The sequence below is a fragment of the Vespa velutina genome, chromosome 8 (genome assembly GCF_912470025.1).
Source record: "Vespa velutina chromosome 8, iVesVel2.1, whole genome shotgun sequence".
NCBI classification, from domain to species: domain Eukaryota; kingdom Metazoa; phylum Arthropoda; class Insecta; order Hymenoptera; family Vespidae; genus Vespa; species Vespa velutina.
Window position 1 is genome coordinate 4314088 of NC_062195.1, and position 20885 is coordinate 4334972.

The window sequence follows — 20885 nt, forward strand, 5'->3', positions numbered from 1 at the left end:
AATGGTTGCGTGAACGCTTAAATTCTACGGGAGAGGAACATGTTTGAATTAAATTCTAGGACACTGATTTTCCTCTCATTCCTCTCTCTTCATCCTTTAAACACAATTTGACTGTATTTGATGGAATGATGAATTAAATTTCATTAAGGTAACATTTCCATCCAAAGGATATTAAAAGGCAGTTGTTAATGGAGATATATTTAAGGATACGTGAAATCTCTCCCGAAGTTAATCGATTTAGGTAATAAAAAATTTATTTTCTCATGTTTCTTTAATAATTAACAATTTTCACATTGCTGTAATTTCCCATTATCTCTTAGAGTTTATTTCAATTTTTTAAATCTATATTATATCGTATCGGCGAATTTAATTTCATTTGCTTCTGTATCGATTGTTTGATTTTTTAAAAAATTATATCTCTTGAAAAAGATATGAGAAATAATGCAACAAGTATTTATCGATTCGAGAGGAGTGAGAGTAGTTTTCCCTTCATATACATTGATCCGAGCTCGATCGATCAATAATCTTTCAAAAAGCAAAAACTTTGACGAGGATAGTGCATGAGTTCGACTAACAAAACTGCATCTACTTTCTTTGGAAGATGATAATTTGCGTGAATCCTTTGAGCCTTCGTTTCCTTCGAACAGCACAGGATAAAAGTTTAGAGAATCCTCGCCGAAGAAGAACGATCTCTCGAGTAAGTCAACGAGCAACTTTCTTGTCTTTTTGTTCTGTCTCACCCGCACCTTGTATATCGCGGCGTAGCGCCAAAGACGGCGCTTCTGTTCGTACAAAAACTAACAAAAATATACGAAGAATAAAAATAAGAAGAAGTAAGAGAAAGATGGAATAGAAAAAGAGCAAGAAACAAAGTGAGAGGGAAGAGGATGAGACCAAGTCAGATAACAACGCGGATTTCAAGACCGGCGGTACCATTTCGAACTTTCTTCTTTTTCGACCTGTACGAAGATGCACGTGCGCGCACACACGCGAGAACGCCAAAGTGTCCGAGAGAAGCTTGCAAGCCTTGTAGGACATTTATTACGACTACCGCCGAGAACAACAACTTTCTCTGGCAGGATAAATAACGAGCCAACGACAAAATATTTTAGCTCCGTTACGGAGCTGAGTTACGTTGCCTTAAGCCTACCTAGCTTAGAGACGCTTCGCGATCCTCTCCTTTCGCACGTTTACTTTCAGTCTCTTTCTTTCTCTCTCTCTCTCCCTCTCTCTCTCTCTCTCTCTCTCTCTCTCTTTTTCTCTTTCTATCCTGTTTTGTCGCGGCTCAGTGGACCAACGACATTGAGCTACCGTCACGGATTTGTTGTCTTGATCCCCGACACGTCAAATGTACATGAATTTGTTCGTACACGGAAAGACACGAAGGCGGGTTGAAGTATCACAATCTTTCTCGCGCATAAAATTTTCTTGAAACGTGTTAAACATAGATTTCTAGTTTTATACCATTTATTTCTTGCAATGCTGTTAAATCGATCGAATTTCTTATTAATATAAAAAATAACTTTACTTTTATATTACATTCCTATAGGGAGATTTATTTCAATAAAATATAATTATTTTAACAGAAGATTAATAATGAAATTCTGTTATTCATCAATTATCTTCGATCTAGAATTACGTAAATATTTTAAGCAAAAGTTTAATTATATGCAGTACTTACGTTTTATTTCATTTGCGGTGAACTGATTATATATGAAAATTTTGAAAATATTAAATCATATTTAAAGTATTTATAAGTGAAAATCTCTTATAATTAATAAATATTTTGTTATTTCCAAACGAAATTATTAACATCAAGTGTTAATATTATAATATGTAGAATTAATTACACTCTAACGTAAAAAAAAATTTAATAATTTGTTTATTGGTTCTTCATTTCTTTCGATCGTAACACGTGTACTATTATGATGAAGTTTTATGTTTCATGGAATATATGATTAACAACTCTGAAAGTTATAAATTTAACATCAAAGCGTGTCGACAGTAGGATGTAACGAGGCGGCAGAAATTTTGTTATAACGAGTGGGAAAAGCTCGTGCAATTTAATCGGATTTCTGGAAAATAAGAGAGAAAGGGAGGAAGAACGAGAGTAAGAGAAAGAGAGAATATTAGGACCGTGATTTTGGGGATTCTTACGGACACTTCTCTTTTATCGGCTTTATCCAACTTCTATAACTACCAAATCCTATTTCTATCAACCGGATACATATAGAGATTTTCTTCCCCCTCTCTCTTTCTCTCTCTCTCTCTCTCTCTCTCTCTCTCTCTCTCTCTCTCTCTCTCTCTCTCTTTTTCTCTATTTCTCTCTTTTGCTCACTCTTTCCATATTCTTTCGAATTTACTTAGATTTCGAACGAATCCAAAATACGATAAAATTCTTATTGCATTTCATGCTTTTGATATTACTCAAAGATCAAATTCGAGAAATATTCGTCGGAAAACAATTAACGCAATTAGTGTTTCTTTTTTTTTTTTTTCTTTTTTTTTCACGAAAGATTCGGTCTCGAGCGTATTCCGAGGGAGATTTAAATAAAAATTATGAAAGAATAACAAAAAATAGTCATCATACAAGAAGGATTTAACGAATTACTTCGTCTGCTGGCGTGAGTAGAGGTGGAGGCGTTAGGGTGTAGAGAGGAGGCCAGAGGAGGCGTTTGAAGTCGTCGAGTCTCCGGGGCCAGCTGCGCCATCCCACCATGAATTCATTCGCACCCTCATGAAATTCAAAGCAGTCGTTACGCTTCTGGCTCGACGACGACGACGACGACGACGACGACGACGGCGACGACGACGACGATGTTGGGGACGACGGCGAGGACGGCGACGAGAATGACGAGGAATGCGTATAGTATGGTTGCGAATGGATGCCTCGCTACATCGCCACGATATTCAATGTTTTATTTATAATTTGTTTATCTCATCATCTGCTTGGAATCGTACAACTTGCACGTATAACTCATACCGAACACTTTCGCTATCGGGTGTAAGCCAGTGACTCTCAAATTTTTCTTTTAATTCAAACCATTTACTTATTGACACAAGTGATCGACCGATTTTTAATTCATATAATTTCTTAATATTATTAATCTTTTACATTCTGATAAAGTTATAGTAAATGACTTAGAATTTCTCTTAGTACACATTCATAGATTTCTTGATAACTATCGTTAATCCTTCTTAATGTGAAATATTTTGAAAGCATAACCGCAACTTTCGTGAAATTAAAAAAGTTTTAGAATTTCATTATCGATTTTTCGATCAAGTTGTTTACCTGTGTTAAAACATGGTGATAAAAGAGACATCGTTGAATTTATGACTTCTGTATTTGGTTATATATCTAAGAATATTGATTCTTTACTCAAACAAAATATATAGCTGTTTTAAAAATGATTTATTGTAATTAACATTGTATAATTACAAAACATAGTAAGTAGTTAGAATTTAAAGGAATAATACTAATTGCAAACAACTCGACATATATAGATAAAAATAATTAAAACGATTTAAATATTCGCAAAGAAAACGTTATCTTAATAGTAGTTAGCTTGTAGCTAACCTCGAAAGAGTCCGGATGTATGAGTAGCCAGAGAGGTCAGGCGAAGGGTCACGAAATCGCTCTCCCGTATAAGCTCGTGAGTTTAAGGAGGTCGAGTGGACCTCTCTATGCTTCCACCTTCTACAACCACTAACGTAACCACTGTCTCCTTATATACCGAACCATTTTCCCAACCTCCTATCCTTTCTTCTCCTCATTCTCCACCCCATTTCCCGTTACTGCATTTCCCTTCCTTTCTATCTTAATAACTGAGAGGCGAAATAACGTAAGTATAACCTTGGCAAAAGCAAACCTCTTCTTATTCTCTTTTCTATTTGTTTCTTATTCATCTTATCATCAACGAAAAATTTTCTTACTACCCTTATTACGATGTTACCGCGCATAATGCAAATCTTATGATATAAAACAAAACAAACATCCATCTTTTCTTTTATAATTTTTATTAATTTATGATTTTTATTATATATTTAATCGTAATTTAATTTAATCTTTTTCTATTGCATATACGTATAATAGGAATACATAATGATGTATTTAATTATCCAAGTAATCTTTCTTGATAAATGCTGCGCACCTTTCTCCAATCATATTGATCGGAGCAGTGGGATTGCCGGACACAACCTGTAATAGATCGGGAAATATTATTTAGCATGAAATTCTACAAGAAATAAAAACTATAGGAGATATCTAAGCTTTCAACAGGGAATCCTTACTTTTGGCATAATCGATGCATCGGCTACTCTCAATCCTTCAATACCATAGACTTTTAATTTAGGACTAACAACAGCCATTGGATCGTTGGTAGAACCCATTTTACAAGTACCGGCTTGATGATTCTCCGGTCTCGTATTCCAATGTATTTCGCACTTCCAATAATCATCGCTATCGTATTCATAGTCAGAACATGGTTTTGATAGCTTTTTAACGTGTTCCAATTTATATTTTGCCATTACCGAAGAATTAGCTAAAGTTTGGATAAAGCGAATTCCCTGAAGAATAATCTCACTGTCTTGTTTATGGCTGAGTTCATTGCTCCAGATTACTGGATCATGAAGCGGATTATTGCTTTTTATCATTATACGTCCTAAAATAAATGAGACAATAAAAATATATTCACAGATAGGAATCGATATAACTTAAAATTAAATATTTACCTCTGCTCAAGGAATGGAGATTTACAGACGACATTTGGATAGTTTCTTTGTTATTGTACATTGTTAGATCGGCGATGCCTAGTTTACTAGTACAGATTGCTTGATAGCCGGCAAAGAATATTTGAATATCAGGATCATCTTTGGTAGTAAAAGTTGAGGAAAGAATACCAGTTACTTGAGCTAAACCGGATGACGATAATGGGCCGGTCTGATTGTAGAGATACAAATCGGCGGAATTGATGTTCAATTTTGATTGGGGCATTTGATTTAAAGTAAAATCTAGACCATAAGATACGTGGTTGTGCAGATTTTCACCGACTCCTGGTAAATCATGTACCAAGGGAACTTTTGCAGACTTCAAAACTTTTTTAGGACCAATTCCGGAGTCAAGTAATATTTTCGGGGAATTTATTGTTCCTCCTGATAATATTACTTCGCGTTTTGCCTTTACTGTATAGGTTTTTCCATCCTAAAATAAATTTAATAACTTCCATTATTGCATTGGATCAATTGAATTTTGATTTTTTTAAAGTTTTAGTTTTCAAAAGTAATGATCGTTGGTGTTAAAAGTTATTTAAAATGCAGCGATAATAACAATTCGAAGAAAAATATCATGCTGTGCCGATAACGTTTTCTAGAAATGTTAAAAGAAAGTCTACACTATCTAATAATGTATTCAAGATAAGTGAGACATGAATATTAAATAAAGTGACAAGTAAATATTAAGATAACACTAACAGTGTTTCTCTATTTACTCAAAAAAGTAATAGTCTGATTATTTTCTTACTTTCATATATTTTACGCCGTAAACTTTCTTGTTCTTTAGAAGAACTTTAGTGACAGTTGCATTTAGGAGAACTTTAACTTTGTTTTTATATTTATTCGGTCTGAGATATGCAGCAGCGGTACTTTGTCTGACACCATCTTTACTCAAAGTTTGAGCCACTGTGAATCCTGTTATTTGATCGCCTACCAAATCCTCGGTTACTCCCAAACCTGTTTCATTGGCCGCTTCGAGAATGGACCAAGCAAAGTCGGGTTGCCATGGAAACCTGAAGTACTCATTTTTAATTTAGAATAGGTATGTTTAATCATAAGCATGTTTATTTAGGAAAAGTCACTTTTACGATTGAAGATATATATATATATAAATTTTTTAACGAAATATTAAGATCTTTAGAAGAATAATACAAACCTTTCTACTGTCATGATTCCACCGGTACGATGATATTTCGCACTAACTCTACCAATTTCTCGATTATCCTCGGACATTAAGAAATATGGCAATACCTGTAACAATCGAATTAGAGAAATAAAATCTTTATCTTTTAGCAATAAAGTTTTATACGCATCCATAATATCTAATGACATGTTACTTATCAAAATTTTTTGTGATACATTATCTACTTTTTTTTTTTTGTTTTTTTTAAAGCTTTTATGAATAAATGTTACCTCGTTCCAGGTCCAACCTTCGCAACCCATTTCATACCAACGTTCGTAATCCTTGGCATGTCCCCGATGATAAGCCATACCATGATGAGCGGTACAACCTCCCAGGTTTTTGCCTCTCGGCCAACTACAACTTTTATTAGTAGATAAGCAGGCATGAGATTCGTTCGTAGTTTTGTATTTCCAATCCAACGATGTTCCTAGAAAACACAGAACGTTTGATTTTTTTCTCAAACGTTTAAATTCTGAAAATCACTTATATAGACGCAAACGAATAGAACATATGAACTATACCGAGATAAGCTTGAAAATAACTTGGAATTTCTGCACCAGCTGGCTCATCTGGACCAGCTTCTATTAAAAGTACCTTCCACTTTTCAACTTCACTTAATCGAGCTGCTACTATTGGGCCAGCGGCTCCACCTGACACCAATTAATACTTACATTTTATATTGATACATTTACAAAGGTACATTCGATCGATCAATACGTATTCTTTCCGCCTTACCTCCTACAACAATGAAATCGTAGATAATTTCAGTTTTTTCCACGGGCGTGATTCGCCCACAGGGATCGCCTATCTTAGGATGGAAGGTTACTAAAGTACTTAGCAACGAAAAGAATAATGCCATTTGATTGGTTACACAGACATCAGATAATGTCATTCCATTCAAGAATGGATGTGAGCAATTAGTAGCTTCTTCCACCAAATTACTCAAAGCCTATAATCGATCAAACATATTAAATGACATTTTATATTGTAAATTTATCGATAGATACTCTTTCTTATTATTTTTTCAAATAATAATTCTATTTTAAATCTAATCTAAGATGAAATATTGAAAAAAGAATATTCTAGTTTAACACTTTATCGTCCGCTGTTACATAGACATGATTTCTCTTAGCCAGCGATTATTAATCAAAATCGCGGGAATGTAACTTTGCATTGTCAGTCTTAAGCGATTTTATTAAATTAATTTACTTCAATTCTTCACTTTCAATAAATATATTATAATATTGTGGTATGAACGATCGTTCGAAAAGCGATCCCATATATATACGCGAGAGAACCGGCGATCGGCAAGAGTTTTTTAGTAAAATATACTGTCGTCGGTGTCAAAAATATGTCATATAAGGCGCATTTAGTTATGCATTACGTAATATGATTGTTCAAATCATCATGTAACAAGATAACAACGCGAAGTTGAGCAATGCCGAATATCAAGAGTCATGGAAATTAATAAGAATTCTAGCGAAGACATACCATTTTGAATCGGTTGATTTGTCTCGTCGGGTTTATTAAAAATACGTCTTGTCGATCCGTTGCAATGCTTGGCGACTACAACAGATTACTGCGTATTGCTTTCTTATATAGCTGTATTTTCCGGTGATATATTCACCGAAACGTTCGTGAGTGATTACACGATGTTATATATTATTCTACGTATAAGCTATCGGAACATACGAATAGAATAATCACTTTTGGTGTCGTTTCTTTGGCGCACCTATACATTGGACTTCCCACATTTTCAAATCACTTATACATATAATATTTGCTAATGAATTCTGGCTTTTTTCAAATTCCATTCATCATTGAAGTTTAACAATGTATCTCGATAAACAAAAGTGTTTCGTTGAATATACATATGAGTTATGAATTTTAAAAAAAGATTGATTAATGAAATTTCAGGGTTAGTAATCATAAATATACCAATTATCAGACAAAAATTAATTATATTGGAATAATTATTTAATTATTATTTACATTCTATTTCAGTTTTTTTTTTTTTTTTTTTTTAACGCTTAAGAGGCCTAACATTAATATTTCTCTTTAATCTGCTTTTTGTGTTTATTTTAACTTCAATAAAAATCATTTATCTTGTCTTATTTTTCCTAGTTCCCGAAATCTTTGGTTCAAATAATGGCAATTACCAAAAATATAAAACTTTCACTAGATCAGTATGGATATGTAAATTCAATTTCATTCATAAACGATATTAATTGTCTAATACAAATATATCGTAATCAAGGGACAATTTAGAGAATAGAATTATATAGGAGAAAAATAAAATATACGAGTCTGTGCAAATAAAAAATATAGCAGACACGTATCTTTGTTGTTTTTTTTTTTTTTTTTTTTTTTTTTTTTTTTTTTTTTTATTGGTCCTTGGAGAATATTAATTGGCAAACGAGTGGGAGCGGCTGTTCTTGAACGAATCATTAATTAAGATAGAATGGTAGAAGGTCCGTCTCGAAGATAGTCGTAAAACGACAAAGAATGGATTTTCTAGCTCTTTGTTGTATTTTCTGTATCTCGATAAAATGAAACAGAAAGGAATTTGGTCGAAAGACTCAATAATAACGGACATTATCCATATCCTCTTGTTCTATCGTGAAAGAGTTCTATTCGGACCGATTGATCGGGATATATATTTAAGTATCTACGAAATTATAAGAAAGAAAGAAAGGAAGAATGTTTCACGGCAGTTCGCTGCGGACATCCCGCTGGATCCGTTTCGTCTTTTTCGTCGCCTTGTATTGGCGCATCGACGTCGCATAGCTTTGAGAAAGTCGATGTTTCATGGACTAGAAGTCGAGCCGGGAATGCGGGATTACTACTACCAGATAGCCTGGTCCCAGTCGATGTATTTGATCCCCCATAGCAAGAATTCCAGCGAACTGTCGATCGTCGAACGAGAACTAGGAAACATGGTAAATTGCTGATGACTAATGGCCTTTCCATTGGAGGTTTTTCCTAAAGGTTGTAGCTTTCCCGTACCATTGTGTCGCACCAGCACCCCAGTCGGACTTGATGAACGCTGCCGCTCTCTCGCCGATCATAATTGCTGGAGCACCAGTGTTACCGGACGTGACCTTGGAAAGAAAAAAGAATTACTATTAAGAAAGATAAATTTTAATAAGAATGAAAGAAAATGAAAAGTTTAAAGAAAAATTTCAGATATAATTTATAAGCGATCATAATGTCACGTTTTATATGAAAATTCACCTGAGGCATTATAGACGTATCTGCTACTCTTAGATTTTTAATACCATGAACTCTAAGCTGAGGATCTACTACAGCCATTGGATCACTAGATGGTCCCATCTTGCAAGATCCTGCTTGATGATTTTCAGGACCTGTATTCTGATGAATCGCACAATTCCAATACTCATTACTGAGAAATCTGTATTGAGAGCACGCGGATAATGGCATATTACTGAGACTCATGTTATATTTTGCCATCGCAGATGTATTAGCAAAAGATAATGCGATTTGTATCCCTTCAAGCAAAATAGCGGCATCGATTGGATCGCTCAAATAGTTTCCCCAAATAAGCGGCTTTTCAAATGGATTATTACTGGCTAATTGAAGGATTCCTGCAAATATTTACAATGCGATAAGATTGACTTAAACCGATTGATTAAAAATTTTATTATGTTTGTGAAAACATTTATTTTATAAAATTACGATTTATTATCGAAATTACCTCTACTACGTGGTTGAACATTCGTTGGAGAAATGCTAATACTACGACCTTGATTATCCATAACTGCTCCTACCTCGCCAGTAATTGCGCAAGCCGCTTGATATCCACCGAAATAAAATTGAATATCAGGATGATCTGGTGTGGTATAGCTCGATGGTATAATTCCTGTAAGTTGGGACATGCCAGTCGAGGACATAGGTCCTTTATGAAATGCGATATATTCCAGGAGAGATTCCCAATTCAAATCAAATAAATTTGGTTGATTAATAGTCCAAGAGAGGGTATACGATACATGATTTTGTAAATTGTGTCCAACTCCTGGTAAATTTTTAACGACGGAAACATTGACGGCTTGTAAATGTTCCTTCGGACCGATTCCCGATAACAATAGCAATTGAGGAGAATTTACGGCTCCGCCAGAGATAATGATCTCACGTGAAGCTCGTGCTATGTGAAATTTACCATTCTGCAAGAAAGATAGATCTAATTTGATCAACAATCTAATTTATAAAACATTATTATGAGGAATATTCTCCTCACTTGATAGTATTGGACTCCGACAGCCTTGAGATTTTCAACGATGACCTTGGTGACAGTAGCGTTAAGAGCGATATGAAGATTACGTCGATTGCGCATAGGACGTAGAAAAGCATCGGAACTGCTTACTCTAACTCCATCTTTGCTGGCCATCTGAGCTACAGTGAATCCCGTTGATTGAGCACCGTTGTTATCCTCTGTAATCGGATATCCTCTCTCTGCAGCCGCACTCAAAATATCGCGAGTAATTTCGGGTTGCCAGGGGAATCTTTCAATCGTCCAAAGGCCATCGGCGGAATGGTATTCGCTGCCGACTCGATTGATTTCTGTATTATTCTCCGAGCACATAAAGTATGGCAATACCTAAGAAAATATGAGAAAGTGTATCGTGAGTATTCGGCCTGGGAGATTATTGTTACGTGGATTACTCTCGCACGGTTCTCGACGTCGTCGATTATGAAACGTTTCTCTTGTTAATAATAACTCTTCTTTCTTTCTCTTTGGATTTTCCTCTACGAGTTTATAAAAGTAGTAATGTTAACATGTAAGTCTTGGACAATTTAACACTTAAGATTCTTTTTTAAGATTTCTTTTGTCCGAAACACAATCGTCGTATATAATTATATTGATGTACTTTAAAATATTCCTTGAAAAACGTATTCTATTCCTTTTTATTATCAAAGAGTAAGGAATGTAAGATGTTACCAGTATCGTTTGGCGGAAACAAGCAACTAATTAACTTGTTAACAAGGAGAACGAATTAAATCGATTCACAACAAGAAAGACTTCATTTCTTTTCTGACAAAAGAATAAATAAATCATTTGTTTTCCACTCTAATTAAAAAAAAAAAGTTGGATTTCCTAATTTTTCATTTCACAATGAATTAATTTATCCAAAGTTTCTTCTCTACATTCTTAATCATTTTATTTTTAATCAAAATAAATATCGTATGACCATGTTCACCGATTAAAAATATTCCCCAGTTAACAGGTTAACGAGATTTAACAGAAGTAGGTATGCATCGATACCTCTTGCCAAGTCCAACCAACATTTCCCATGGCAGCCCAGTTATCATAATCCTTTGCGTGTCCACGAATATACATCATGCCGTTATGCGCAGAATTTCCACCTAGATTTTTACCACGAGGCCAATTGCAAGATCCACCACTCGATAAACAAGCATACCTCTCATTAGTAGTTTGATATTTCCAATCAATATCGGTACCTATCAATAAGAATGTTTAATCCATAAATAAATATAAGTTAAATCGAACGAGTATACAACTTGTCATAAGAAACTTAAATTAACATACTTATTACGTTTATTACGTTTTAGTATTTATATTATGAGATTCTATTTCTTCTATGTTTTTTTGTTTTTTTTTTTTTTTAATACTCTATAAATATGCAGCCTTTCACTTCTAAATATCTGGTCACGTTACCGAGTTAATTAAGATTTCCTGTTGAAACTTACCGAGAAACATCGCTACCATACTCGGAACGTTAGCACCTGGTGGCTCGTCAGGACCTGCTTCGAGAAGTAAAACTTTCCACTCGGGTATGTCGCTCAATCTAGAAGCAACTACGGCACCAGCCGATCCACCTAGCATAAAGAATAATTAGATATTCAATCGATTTAATTTTTTAAAAGCATCTCTCTTAAATCATCAGGATTCTGTATACGATATAAAACTTTGTATATCTCCATATATCGATTACATTAGATCGACCAATAAATAATGTCAGAATTTTCGATAAAATATACTAGTGCTATTTATTTAAATATAGAATATTAAAAATTCTAAAATTCCAAAATAAATTGGTTTAATCTAATTTATGCGTATCGCATTTATTGACGTATATTCGTTGATATATCAAATGCTATCAAAAGAAATTGACGTGCATTCACGTACGCGGTAAAAGTTATACAACGATGATTTAAGGCACGCGGGTAATCGTAATTAGCAGTATCATTGCACGATTGCGAAAAAATGTTTATCGAGAGTGTATTGGAAAGTGAACCATTAAGACCTTGGCCATGGTCGACTACTAGCTTCAGTAATCGTAACCTGTATATCGGTACTCGCATTGCCACACCGTTATTTGCCTTCTATGTAGATCTCCAAGTTTGTATTTCGAATTCTAAATCATTTAACAACATTAGGTAGTACTACGTATTCGGACAAAGATAGATTGAAATAATTAGTAACGAATGCATCAAAGGAACGTCTATCCGAGTATTCTGCTTCTATCTCTCTTCGTTTAGATCCCTCTCTTCCTTGTTCGGTCTCCGACTAAGAGAAGATAATTATACGGATAGGAAGGAAGAGCTAAGCAAAGGTTCGTTTTCAGAGCACTGAATTCTCTACGATTAACCGTGCGTCGCATGCTATCGCACCTTTGTGCGCACCTTGCAAACGAAATGTTAATTTAAGCTCTGCAAACCAGTCGTTGAACTCTCTTGTTCCATCCAGAAATCGGAACGCTTGTCGAGTACTTTCGAGATTTGTAAATTGCCCCTCTGGTTATCAGCCACGTCCTAGTTTCCAGTCGAGTAGCAAAGCGTTATGAGCGTTACCAGCATAGCTTATACGAAAACGTCGACGTTATCGTTCGAAAAAGAATGCTTTTTTTTTTTTTTTCAGCGATAATCCCTTCCTATCCTCTACCAAAAGAGTTTGTCATTTCTTTTTTTACATTCGTAAGTACGGGTAAACAAGAATGATTGTCTTCGCGTACACCTGTTCGGACACGTCCGTGTACGCATACAAGTTATGTGTGGCAATTAGTCGTTCAACTGACCCTGATGTCTTTTCAAGGTCGGTCGAGTACAGCATGTATTGAAACTTAAAGAGAGAGAGAGTGCGAGAGAGAGAAAGAGAGAGAGAGAGAGAGAGATAAAGAGGGAGAGAGAAAGAAAAAGAGAAGGGGAAGAGAGAGAGAGAGAGAGAGAGAGAAGATAAGAGTATAAAAGAGATAAAGAAAGAAAGAGAGTGGGGAAAGAGGAAAAGAGAAAGAGAGAGAAAGAAGAAGAAGAGAGAGAGAGAGAGAGAGAGAAATAAGAAGATTAGAGAGGGAGAGAGAGAGAGAGAAAGTGAGAAAGAGAAAGAATGGAGAGGGAGAGAGAGAGAGAGAGAGAGAAAGGAGGAAAGAGGATGGAGAGGGAAAGAGAAAAAGAGGAGGAAAGAGGATGGAGAGGGAAAGAGAAAAAGAGAAAGAAAGAAAAAAGAGTGGGAGAGAGAAAAAGAGAGGGATAAACAGGTAGAGATAGAGACAGAAAGAACCTGAAAGGGAAACTAATACAAGATACCGTCATTATATCTTTACGTTTCTTTTCGTTTCTATCCAACAAATCGAAGCCGCGACTTCGTTTCGCTTTCGGACGTAATAGCGCGGAAAATGAAGCGTGCTTCTATCGTTCCACCTACTTGAGATCGTTTTCTTTTCCACGTGTTCAATATAGGGTGTCCTAGAGGATATAATCGATAAAAATAGAGGGATAGAAGATCAGTGAAATTGGCCGTCGTCTATTCGTACGACAATACGAATCGCTCGAAGCAGGAGATCGTCGTTATTGGCCTTGCCAATTTCAACAACTTTCCCACTTTCTCTTTCTTTAAAGGGAAAAAGGGAAAGGAAGTTAATCATGTTACTTTTCTTCCACGACGATGCGATATCTTGGATCTTTCTATAGGGATCCTAAAACGTTTTGAAATATCGTTAAAATAGAATAGATAGTACGATGGATATGAATGAATGTCTAAACATAGACTAAATTAATCATATAGATGAATCATATATTTGAAAAGGTGATTTTAATATATTTTTACTATTAAATATTCAAATATTTTTTCTTTAAATAAGTTTTTGTATTTTTCTTGAATATATTCAAGTTAATTTTCATTTTATTTTTCCTTGTTAGATTTTAAATATTCTGACAACGAAAATAGGATATATTCAAAATTATCATATGTAAAAAATGTCCCATTAAAATACGACAAAACGATAAAAAATTAGTGTATGTAGGAAAGTGTTTTTGAAAAAGCGTGCATTTTGACGAGATAATAAAAATGCATTCATAAGTATACAAATAGTCCATATAAGGTAGATTCGATCAAAATATCGATCTTAATAAAACTTTTTCTTATCCTTGTTTCTTCACGTACGTGTACGTTCGTTTCGAACGAAAAATCGTATACGTGAGATACGAACCGAAACGCAACTCTATCCTTTCACGCTAGCAAATTCTTAATTCATAAAGGCGATAAGGCTGGACGCGTGCTCGGTTTCTTCCTCTTGCTCGACATTTCTTCTTCCTCTGGAAACTCTCTACCTCTCTCTTTCTCGTTACCTCTCACAATCGGTATAATACGAGCGCATGCGAGGCAAGTCGAGGAAGTATGAGAGCACCAGGTGAAAACGGTTCGTGGCATGATGGCAAAAACCAGAGACTTGCATAAGCCAAGTAGTGAGTAGAATGAGCGAATAGTTATGTGCACTTACTGAAAGCTATTCAACACTCTACTACATTGTCCGACATAAACATTCCCGCGTCCACATACGTGAATACATCCTCCTCTTCTCAACCTCTAACATCTCTGATCTTCATATTGATCACACTTATGATTTTTCACCTCGCATTTTTCCACGTCTTTGCGTGTAACTTATCGATCGATTCTATCAATTTAAAATATATCTACTGGCGACATATTCTAGTTATCTACATTTTTCTCTCACTTCTCTCTCTTTCTCTCTTTCTCTCTCTCTCTCTCTCTCTCTCTTAGAACGGAACAATGACATTTAAAAGTTCCATTAAAAATTTGGATAGAAGATAATAATTCTGTTACTTCTTGTGTCACGTAAGATCAATCAACATGATACATTATTTTTCACCTTCATTCGTTTTTCTTCCTAAAAAAAGAAACTAGTTGAGTATATGAATACATGTCCTTGTAAATCTTTAGAAAAAACGAGAGAAAATTATAATATAGGTAATTAAAAATGCGTTTAATAATACCATATCATAGTCATTTCTAATAACTCGCTCGTGAATCTGTACGATTGAAGTTTTCTATGAATAGTTTCAATATTGAGAAATAATTTATCATTCTTCTTTAACAAATTCAATTTGATACATTTCTTTGTACGATTTCTAATTTTTTTTCGCGATCTAACTCCATTTACGTAAAGCTTACGGATATTTTACTATTCATGAAAGTTTTATTGATTATTAAGTATCGATTGAATACATTCACGCTTATCTCTCTCTCTCTCTCTCTCTCTCTCTCTCTCTCTCTCTCTCTCTCTTTCTTCTTTTGCTTGGTCCCACCGAAAATGTAAATTGCAGAGAGTATGTAAAATTCGGTGGCCTGTTTAAATCATGTGCCACCAACACCTCCTTCCCTGGCGCCTCTTGCGATCGAACGATCCACTAGTCGGTGTCCTAGTTCACGCACGGCCCTTCACCCTTTCCCTCACCCTTTCGTGCTAGATGCAATGGCACGTCCTCCAGCGCATCGTGCGCGTTTTGCTACCTTCGAGAATTTATATCTGTCGACCAACAGTGCACGAGCCAATAATGGAACGTGGAGTCGCGTCGCCCCTATCGAGGCACAGCTTACACAGGCCTGACCATTTTGTTCGATCGAATGGCGATTCGGGGTGCGAGAGGACTGAAAGAAAGGTGAGAAATGAGGAGAGAGAGAGAGAGAGAGAGAGAAAGTCTCATTTCGATAACAACGAGGCAAAAATTATAACGATGTTATAATCATGCTATACAATTGAATAAATCTCGGTTTATATTAATATCGTGTCTAAATAAATATCAAAAGAAATTAAGAGAGATGGGAATGGAAAGAAAGAAGATATACAAAATGATAAACCAATTGAAAAGAAAACAAAGAGAAATAGAAAAAGAAAACATTTGTTTTTCTCTAGCTAATAAACACGTATTTCGAAAAAACAATGCTTAACATTAATGGACGAATAATAATCATGTCATCGCCAACTAATGGAGCTTCTTCGACGACATTTCCAATAGATTTTGTAAACACGATAAAAATAGGCTAGAAGGGTAAAGAATAAATGATAGAAGAGGAGATATTTTTTTTATCGAGAAAACTGTGAAATCAACGAGCACGAATAATGCTGAAGACGTTTATAGATGGCTGGTGATCGTTCAGAAATATTTTCATCGAAGTCACTAATTTTCTTTTCCTCCCCCTCTCTCTCTCTCTCTCTCACATACACGCATATACACACACACACACACACACACACACATAAACACACATACGCACAAACATAGAGACATATACATACACATTCTGTTTCGTAATTTCATCTTAAACTTTTCCTCAATCGTAAGAATTTTTAAAGGACGACGTCTGAAATCTCTTTCAATTAAAAATAATACTCGGAAATTCCATTACATCAGAGGTATCATTTGTCGAAACTACGATTAAGCTCATTTCAGTGACGAATCGAGAAATGCAAGACGATACTTCCTAAATTGTTCAACAACTATATAAAAGGAAACTTAATACTGGTAAGAGAAAAAAATGGGTAGTAGTTTCGCTAGCTTCTTACTAGCGGTTGCTCTTAATTGCTCATCAAATATATCGAGTCTCTTACTTTCTCCTCTAATTAGATTATATATCCGTAAACGCTAATAAAGGATAAGATTCTACGATACCACTTTCGTATTTTGGTTATTTTCGAGTTCGAGTTTGATTACACGATCGATCGGTCGGTCATGTACGAATACCGGTACTTCCAGAAAAAAAAAAGGAGAAGGAGAGACGATCTATGTATTCAAAACGATAATAATCTGACGAACGAACGATGGCGATAATTAAGGCCGGTCGATAACGTCTTCCGCAAGTTGCGTTCATTTTCTCTCTCTCTCTCTCTCTCTCTCTCTCTCTCTCTCGTCTCTTCTCTCATTTTTTATTCATATTCGCAAGGTAGGTAATTTCACTATTGTCTATATTAACATATATCGTAAAACTCAAATTGCATGCATTCACCATATTACTGGATAATAATAACCAGAATAGGAAGTGTTTTAATTAAAAAAGGAAATTAGTTTTAATCATAAACCTGACGAAGAAGCAACTAACACTATTGGCTTTCTGCCACTGATTTATGCACTTGATTTTACAATACAATTCTAAATTTTTCTATTTTTTTATTTTACTTTTTCTTATTTCATCATCGCCATAATGATGTCGATGGTCGCGAACCGATAAATATAGCATATACATTTCGCGAAACAAAGGTAATTGTCCATGAGAATATAAACTTTTGTTACTTTTGCCTCGGATTTGAAATCACCTTAAATCACGCATCGATGCTTCCATGGAGATCGTTTGTATGCTAATGCATTTTCGAGCAACGAACTGTTACAAATTAACATTCTGTCCTTTCGAAGAGCCATAAAAATGATTACGATTGAGAAGATTAAGACGATCTCCTTTTCTGAACTGTTCACACGGACGTCTTTTTTGTTAGCTGACTTTATTGCTCAAGTGTAACATTTAATAAAGGCATATTTATCGATTCTATGTACAAACGAATCAAATCGATTACTTGCTTGTTACGAAATGGAACGATTAATCGATTATTCTTGCGTCATATATTGAAAAAAAAATTAACATTCACTAATGATAATTCGATCATGAAATTTACCTTATAGTGAATTGCGCAAACATTTTTATATGAGATACAGTTGTTTTATCAATAGTAACCTAATTTAATAAAACATAAATAAAAAGGAATATATATCTAGATTGCAACGAAAATATATTGTTCAAAAAAACCCATACGCAAGTACGATTGTTAAAACATTTGTCAACTCGAGCGTAAATATCGGTTAGCTAGGTAAATGGCCTCAATCTAATACTTTTTATTGACTTTAGTAAGAGGTAAAGCAAGATACACTTTATCATAATAATTTGTTTTTTGTCTCTTTCAATATAATAAATACTTACCTCCAACGACGATAAAATCGTAGGAATATTCCGGTGGATCAATCGATTTGACCCTTTCACAAAGGAAGGAAATATCTTGTTTAGCTCGTACGTATGTGTCCACGAGTGACATGAACATCAAAAATTGCGATCCTGGACAACTTTGTCCAAGAGTCGGCCCGAGGAACGGTTCCGCGCATTCTATTGTTACCGATACGTTGTATGACATACTGTAAATAAAGAATAGAAAAATATAACATACGACGACAACATAATCTTTTGATTTTTTGATCTTATGATCTATTGATTTTCTTTATTTCATTTTTACTTCATTCATCTTTTCTCTCTATAAAATTTTCCCTTTAAAATAAATTAATATTTAACATTAAGCTACGATTGCAAAAGAAGAAGAGGATCGATGCTCTTTATAAAGAGATTCGTGCATGCTGCAGTATTTGTGTTTCGTCAATCCTTCTTTTTTACTTCGTTCTACTGTCCATATCCGGTGCCTGTCAATCTGAGTCATGGCCATATAGAATGCAGCTCGACTAAATAGTGCGAAACTGGAGACTTTCTCACAAAACACATAATGAACTTTTCGCAGCGCATCCGAATGTATATAATATGTTGAATGTTCTCACGGGAAGACTCAACGAATGATATCACATTTTCCATGTCTGATTATTCCAACAAAAATAAATAATGTGCGAATATATTTATTTGCAACGTTACGTGTATATATATATATATATATTTTTTTTTTTATATAACATATAAAATATATATATTTTTTCTTTGTGTTATTTTATATCGAAAAATAAATAAAAAATAATAACATCAAAATAAATGATAGATATTCAACGTTGAGTACATTATTGAATAATCGAACTAATTAAATGTAAGTAAATCTAATCGATATGATCATCCTTCAATTGATATATATATATAAGGAAAAAAAAAAAAAATAAAATAACAAAAAATAAAAGCGGAAAATAATAAAATAAAATATTAAAGCGAGATATAGAATATTTATCGAATGAGGATAAATTTGTGCAATCTTATCAATTTTATTTTTATATAGATAACTTACAAAAATATCTTTGAAGATTATTATTTTAGAAAAATTAAATTATATTCTTAACAATCTTATTTTATTAAAAATACATCATATCGATTAAAGATAAAGATATATCATATAAGAAACAAAAATGGTAATTTGTAAGGAACAGGAAAAAGGTAAAGCTGCGATTACTATGATGAATTAAGTTTTTACAACATAATTGGAAGTTTGTTATTTACAGTGAATAGCACGTGCCGATACGTACGATATTATCGAGGAATGGATTATAGAAACAAAACAAGTACGTACAAAACAAGTACGTACAAAACAAGTACGTACAAAACAAATATATATTAATGATTAAATTTTAAATAAATAAAATACAAACGAATATTATAATCTTTTAATATTAAAAAAAAAAAAAAAATATATATATATATATATACGTGCATATTCGTGCAAAGGAAACTTTTTTATACAACTCGATTACTTTCTTTTCTTTGTAATATCGCAATTAATGTTGTATGACAACGAGAAAATTATTAAAATATGTGACTTACTTACACTGACCTTTATTCAGGAAATAGTATCAAGCTACTATATTGTACTGTATTAGAAATAACCGGCGCGTGACACTTGTTAATATCGCGTAGACTATAAATCGATTCAAGCTAAGAACGGTAAACGCACTGAACGTTAACTGTAGAACCTCTCACTGCAGAACGCTACTTTATATTCGTCTCCCACTTCGTTGTTGATTCCCCTACGAAGGCACCTAATGAAATAACTATGTATTAGTATATGTAGATGGGTCATCATGATTAGTACTATTTTATTATCTTTGGGGTATTTTCACTTAACGCTATATTTTACGCTTATACTTTACAAGGTCAAGTATATTGAACGTTCTTATAAATGAGAAATCAATATATAAAAAATTTCCGATTTTATTAGACGTAGTAATATAATAGTAATTCTTCAAAAATAGAATTGATTCTGACGAAAACGAAATAAATTTAATTATTTATATATAATTTATCTGAATTAAACAAAAAGAAATATGTATATATATATATATATATATATATATATATATATATATATATATATGTATATATGTATATGTATATATATACATATTATTTAATATGGCAACAAGGAACCAGTTCTTGTAAAATGTATTAAAATAAAAAATCAAAATAGTTCGCAATCTTGTTCTTTGATATCATTACGATTGTTCTATTGACAATAATAATAAAATTTAAAGAGAAAAAAAAAACGACAATAAAAGTTTCGCATATTTAGCTTAATCCGTATCTTCTTCCGTTAAATGATGTAAAAATTGTGGAAAGCTTACGCTTCTCTGATAAACGATAATTATTTTTAATTTATCGACTTCTTGGGTATCCATTTCTTTTGTTTATTATCTTTTCCTTATTAGCTTTTGTTTATTATTATCTCTCTATCTTATATTATCACCTCTCATTCAAGTGCAATAATGCATAAACGCAAGTAATAAATTTTATTGATACTTATATGTGCGTATACGTAATGTTTATAGGTGTAAGACATAAATACATAGATATAGTTAATATGTATAGTGTGCGTAAACGCAATGGAGCATGTACGAACAAATCTCGTACATCCTT

At 33.8% G+C, this 20885-nt stretch overlaps 3 protein-coding genes across 6 annotated transcripts in view; 1 reads left to right on the forward strand and 2 right to left on the reverse strand.

The window, feature by feature from the left end:
* Positions 1–20885, forward strand: part of LOC124951238 (nephrin-like) — a 282614-nt gene that overhangs the window by 55179 nt on the left and 206550 nt on the right. The window lies entirely within an intron of this gene.
* Positions 4073–7600, reverse strand: LOC124951245 (glucose dehydrogenase [FAD, quinone]-like). Its single transcript, XM_047499325.1, has 9 exons — positions 7445–7600; positions 6689–6902; positions 6475–6603; positions 6184–6380; positions 5927–6021; positions 5519–5783; positions 4732–5200; positions 4291–4661; positions 4073–4198 (listed from the first exon to the last, which is right to left on the reverse strand). Exons 1-9 carry the CDS (start codon positions 7445–7447, stop codon positions 4112–4114), a joined length of 1830 nt encoding a protein of 609 aa, XP_047355281.1. The 5' UTR covers positions 7448–7600; the 3' UTR covers positions 4073–4111.
* On the reverse strand, positions 7912–19963 carry LOC124951244 (glucose dehydrogenase [FAD, quinone]-like). Of its 4 annotated transcripts, none has more exons than XM_047499322.1 (9): positions 19807–19963; positions 18198–18406; positions 11681–11809; positions 11235–11431; positions 10209–10568; positions 9669–10134; positions 9188–9558; positions 8960–9054; positions 7912–8880 (listed from the first exon to the last, which is right to left on the reverse strand). In XM_047499322.1, the coding sequence occupies exons 2-9, from the start codon at positions 18403–18405 to the stop codon at positions 8799–8801; spliced, it is 1908 nt and encodes a 635-aa protein (XP_047355278.1). In that variant the 5' UTR covers position 18406; positions 19807–19963; the 3' UTR covers positions 7912–8798. The 4 variants fall into 4 exon arrangements, with proteins under 4 accessions (XP_047355278.1, XP_047355277.1, XP_047355279.1 ...); XM_047499321.1 differs by having other exon boundaries at positions 19801–19955; XM_047499323.1 differs by having other exon boundaries at positions 19797–19939.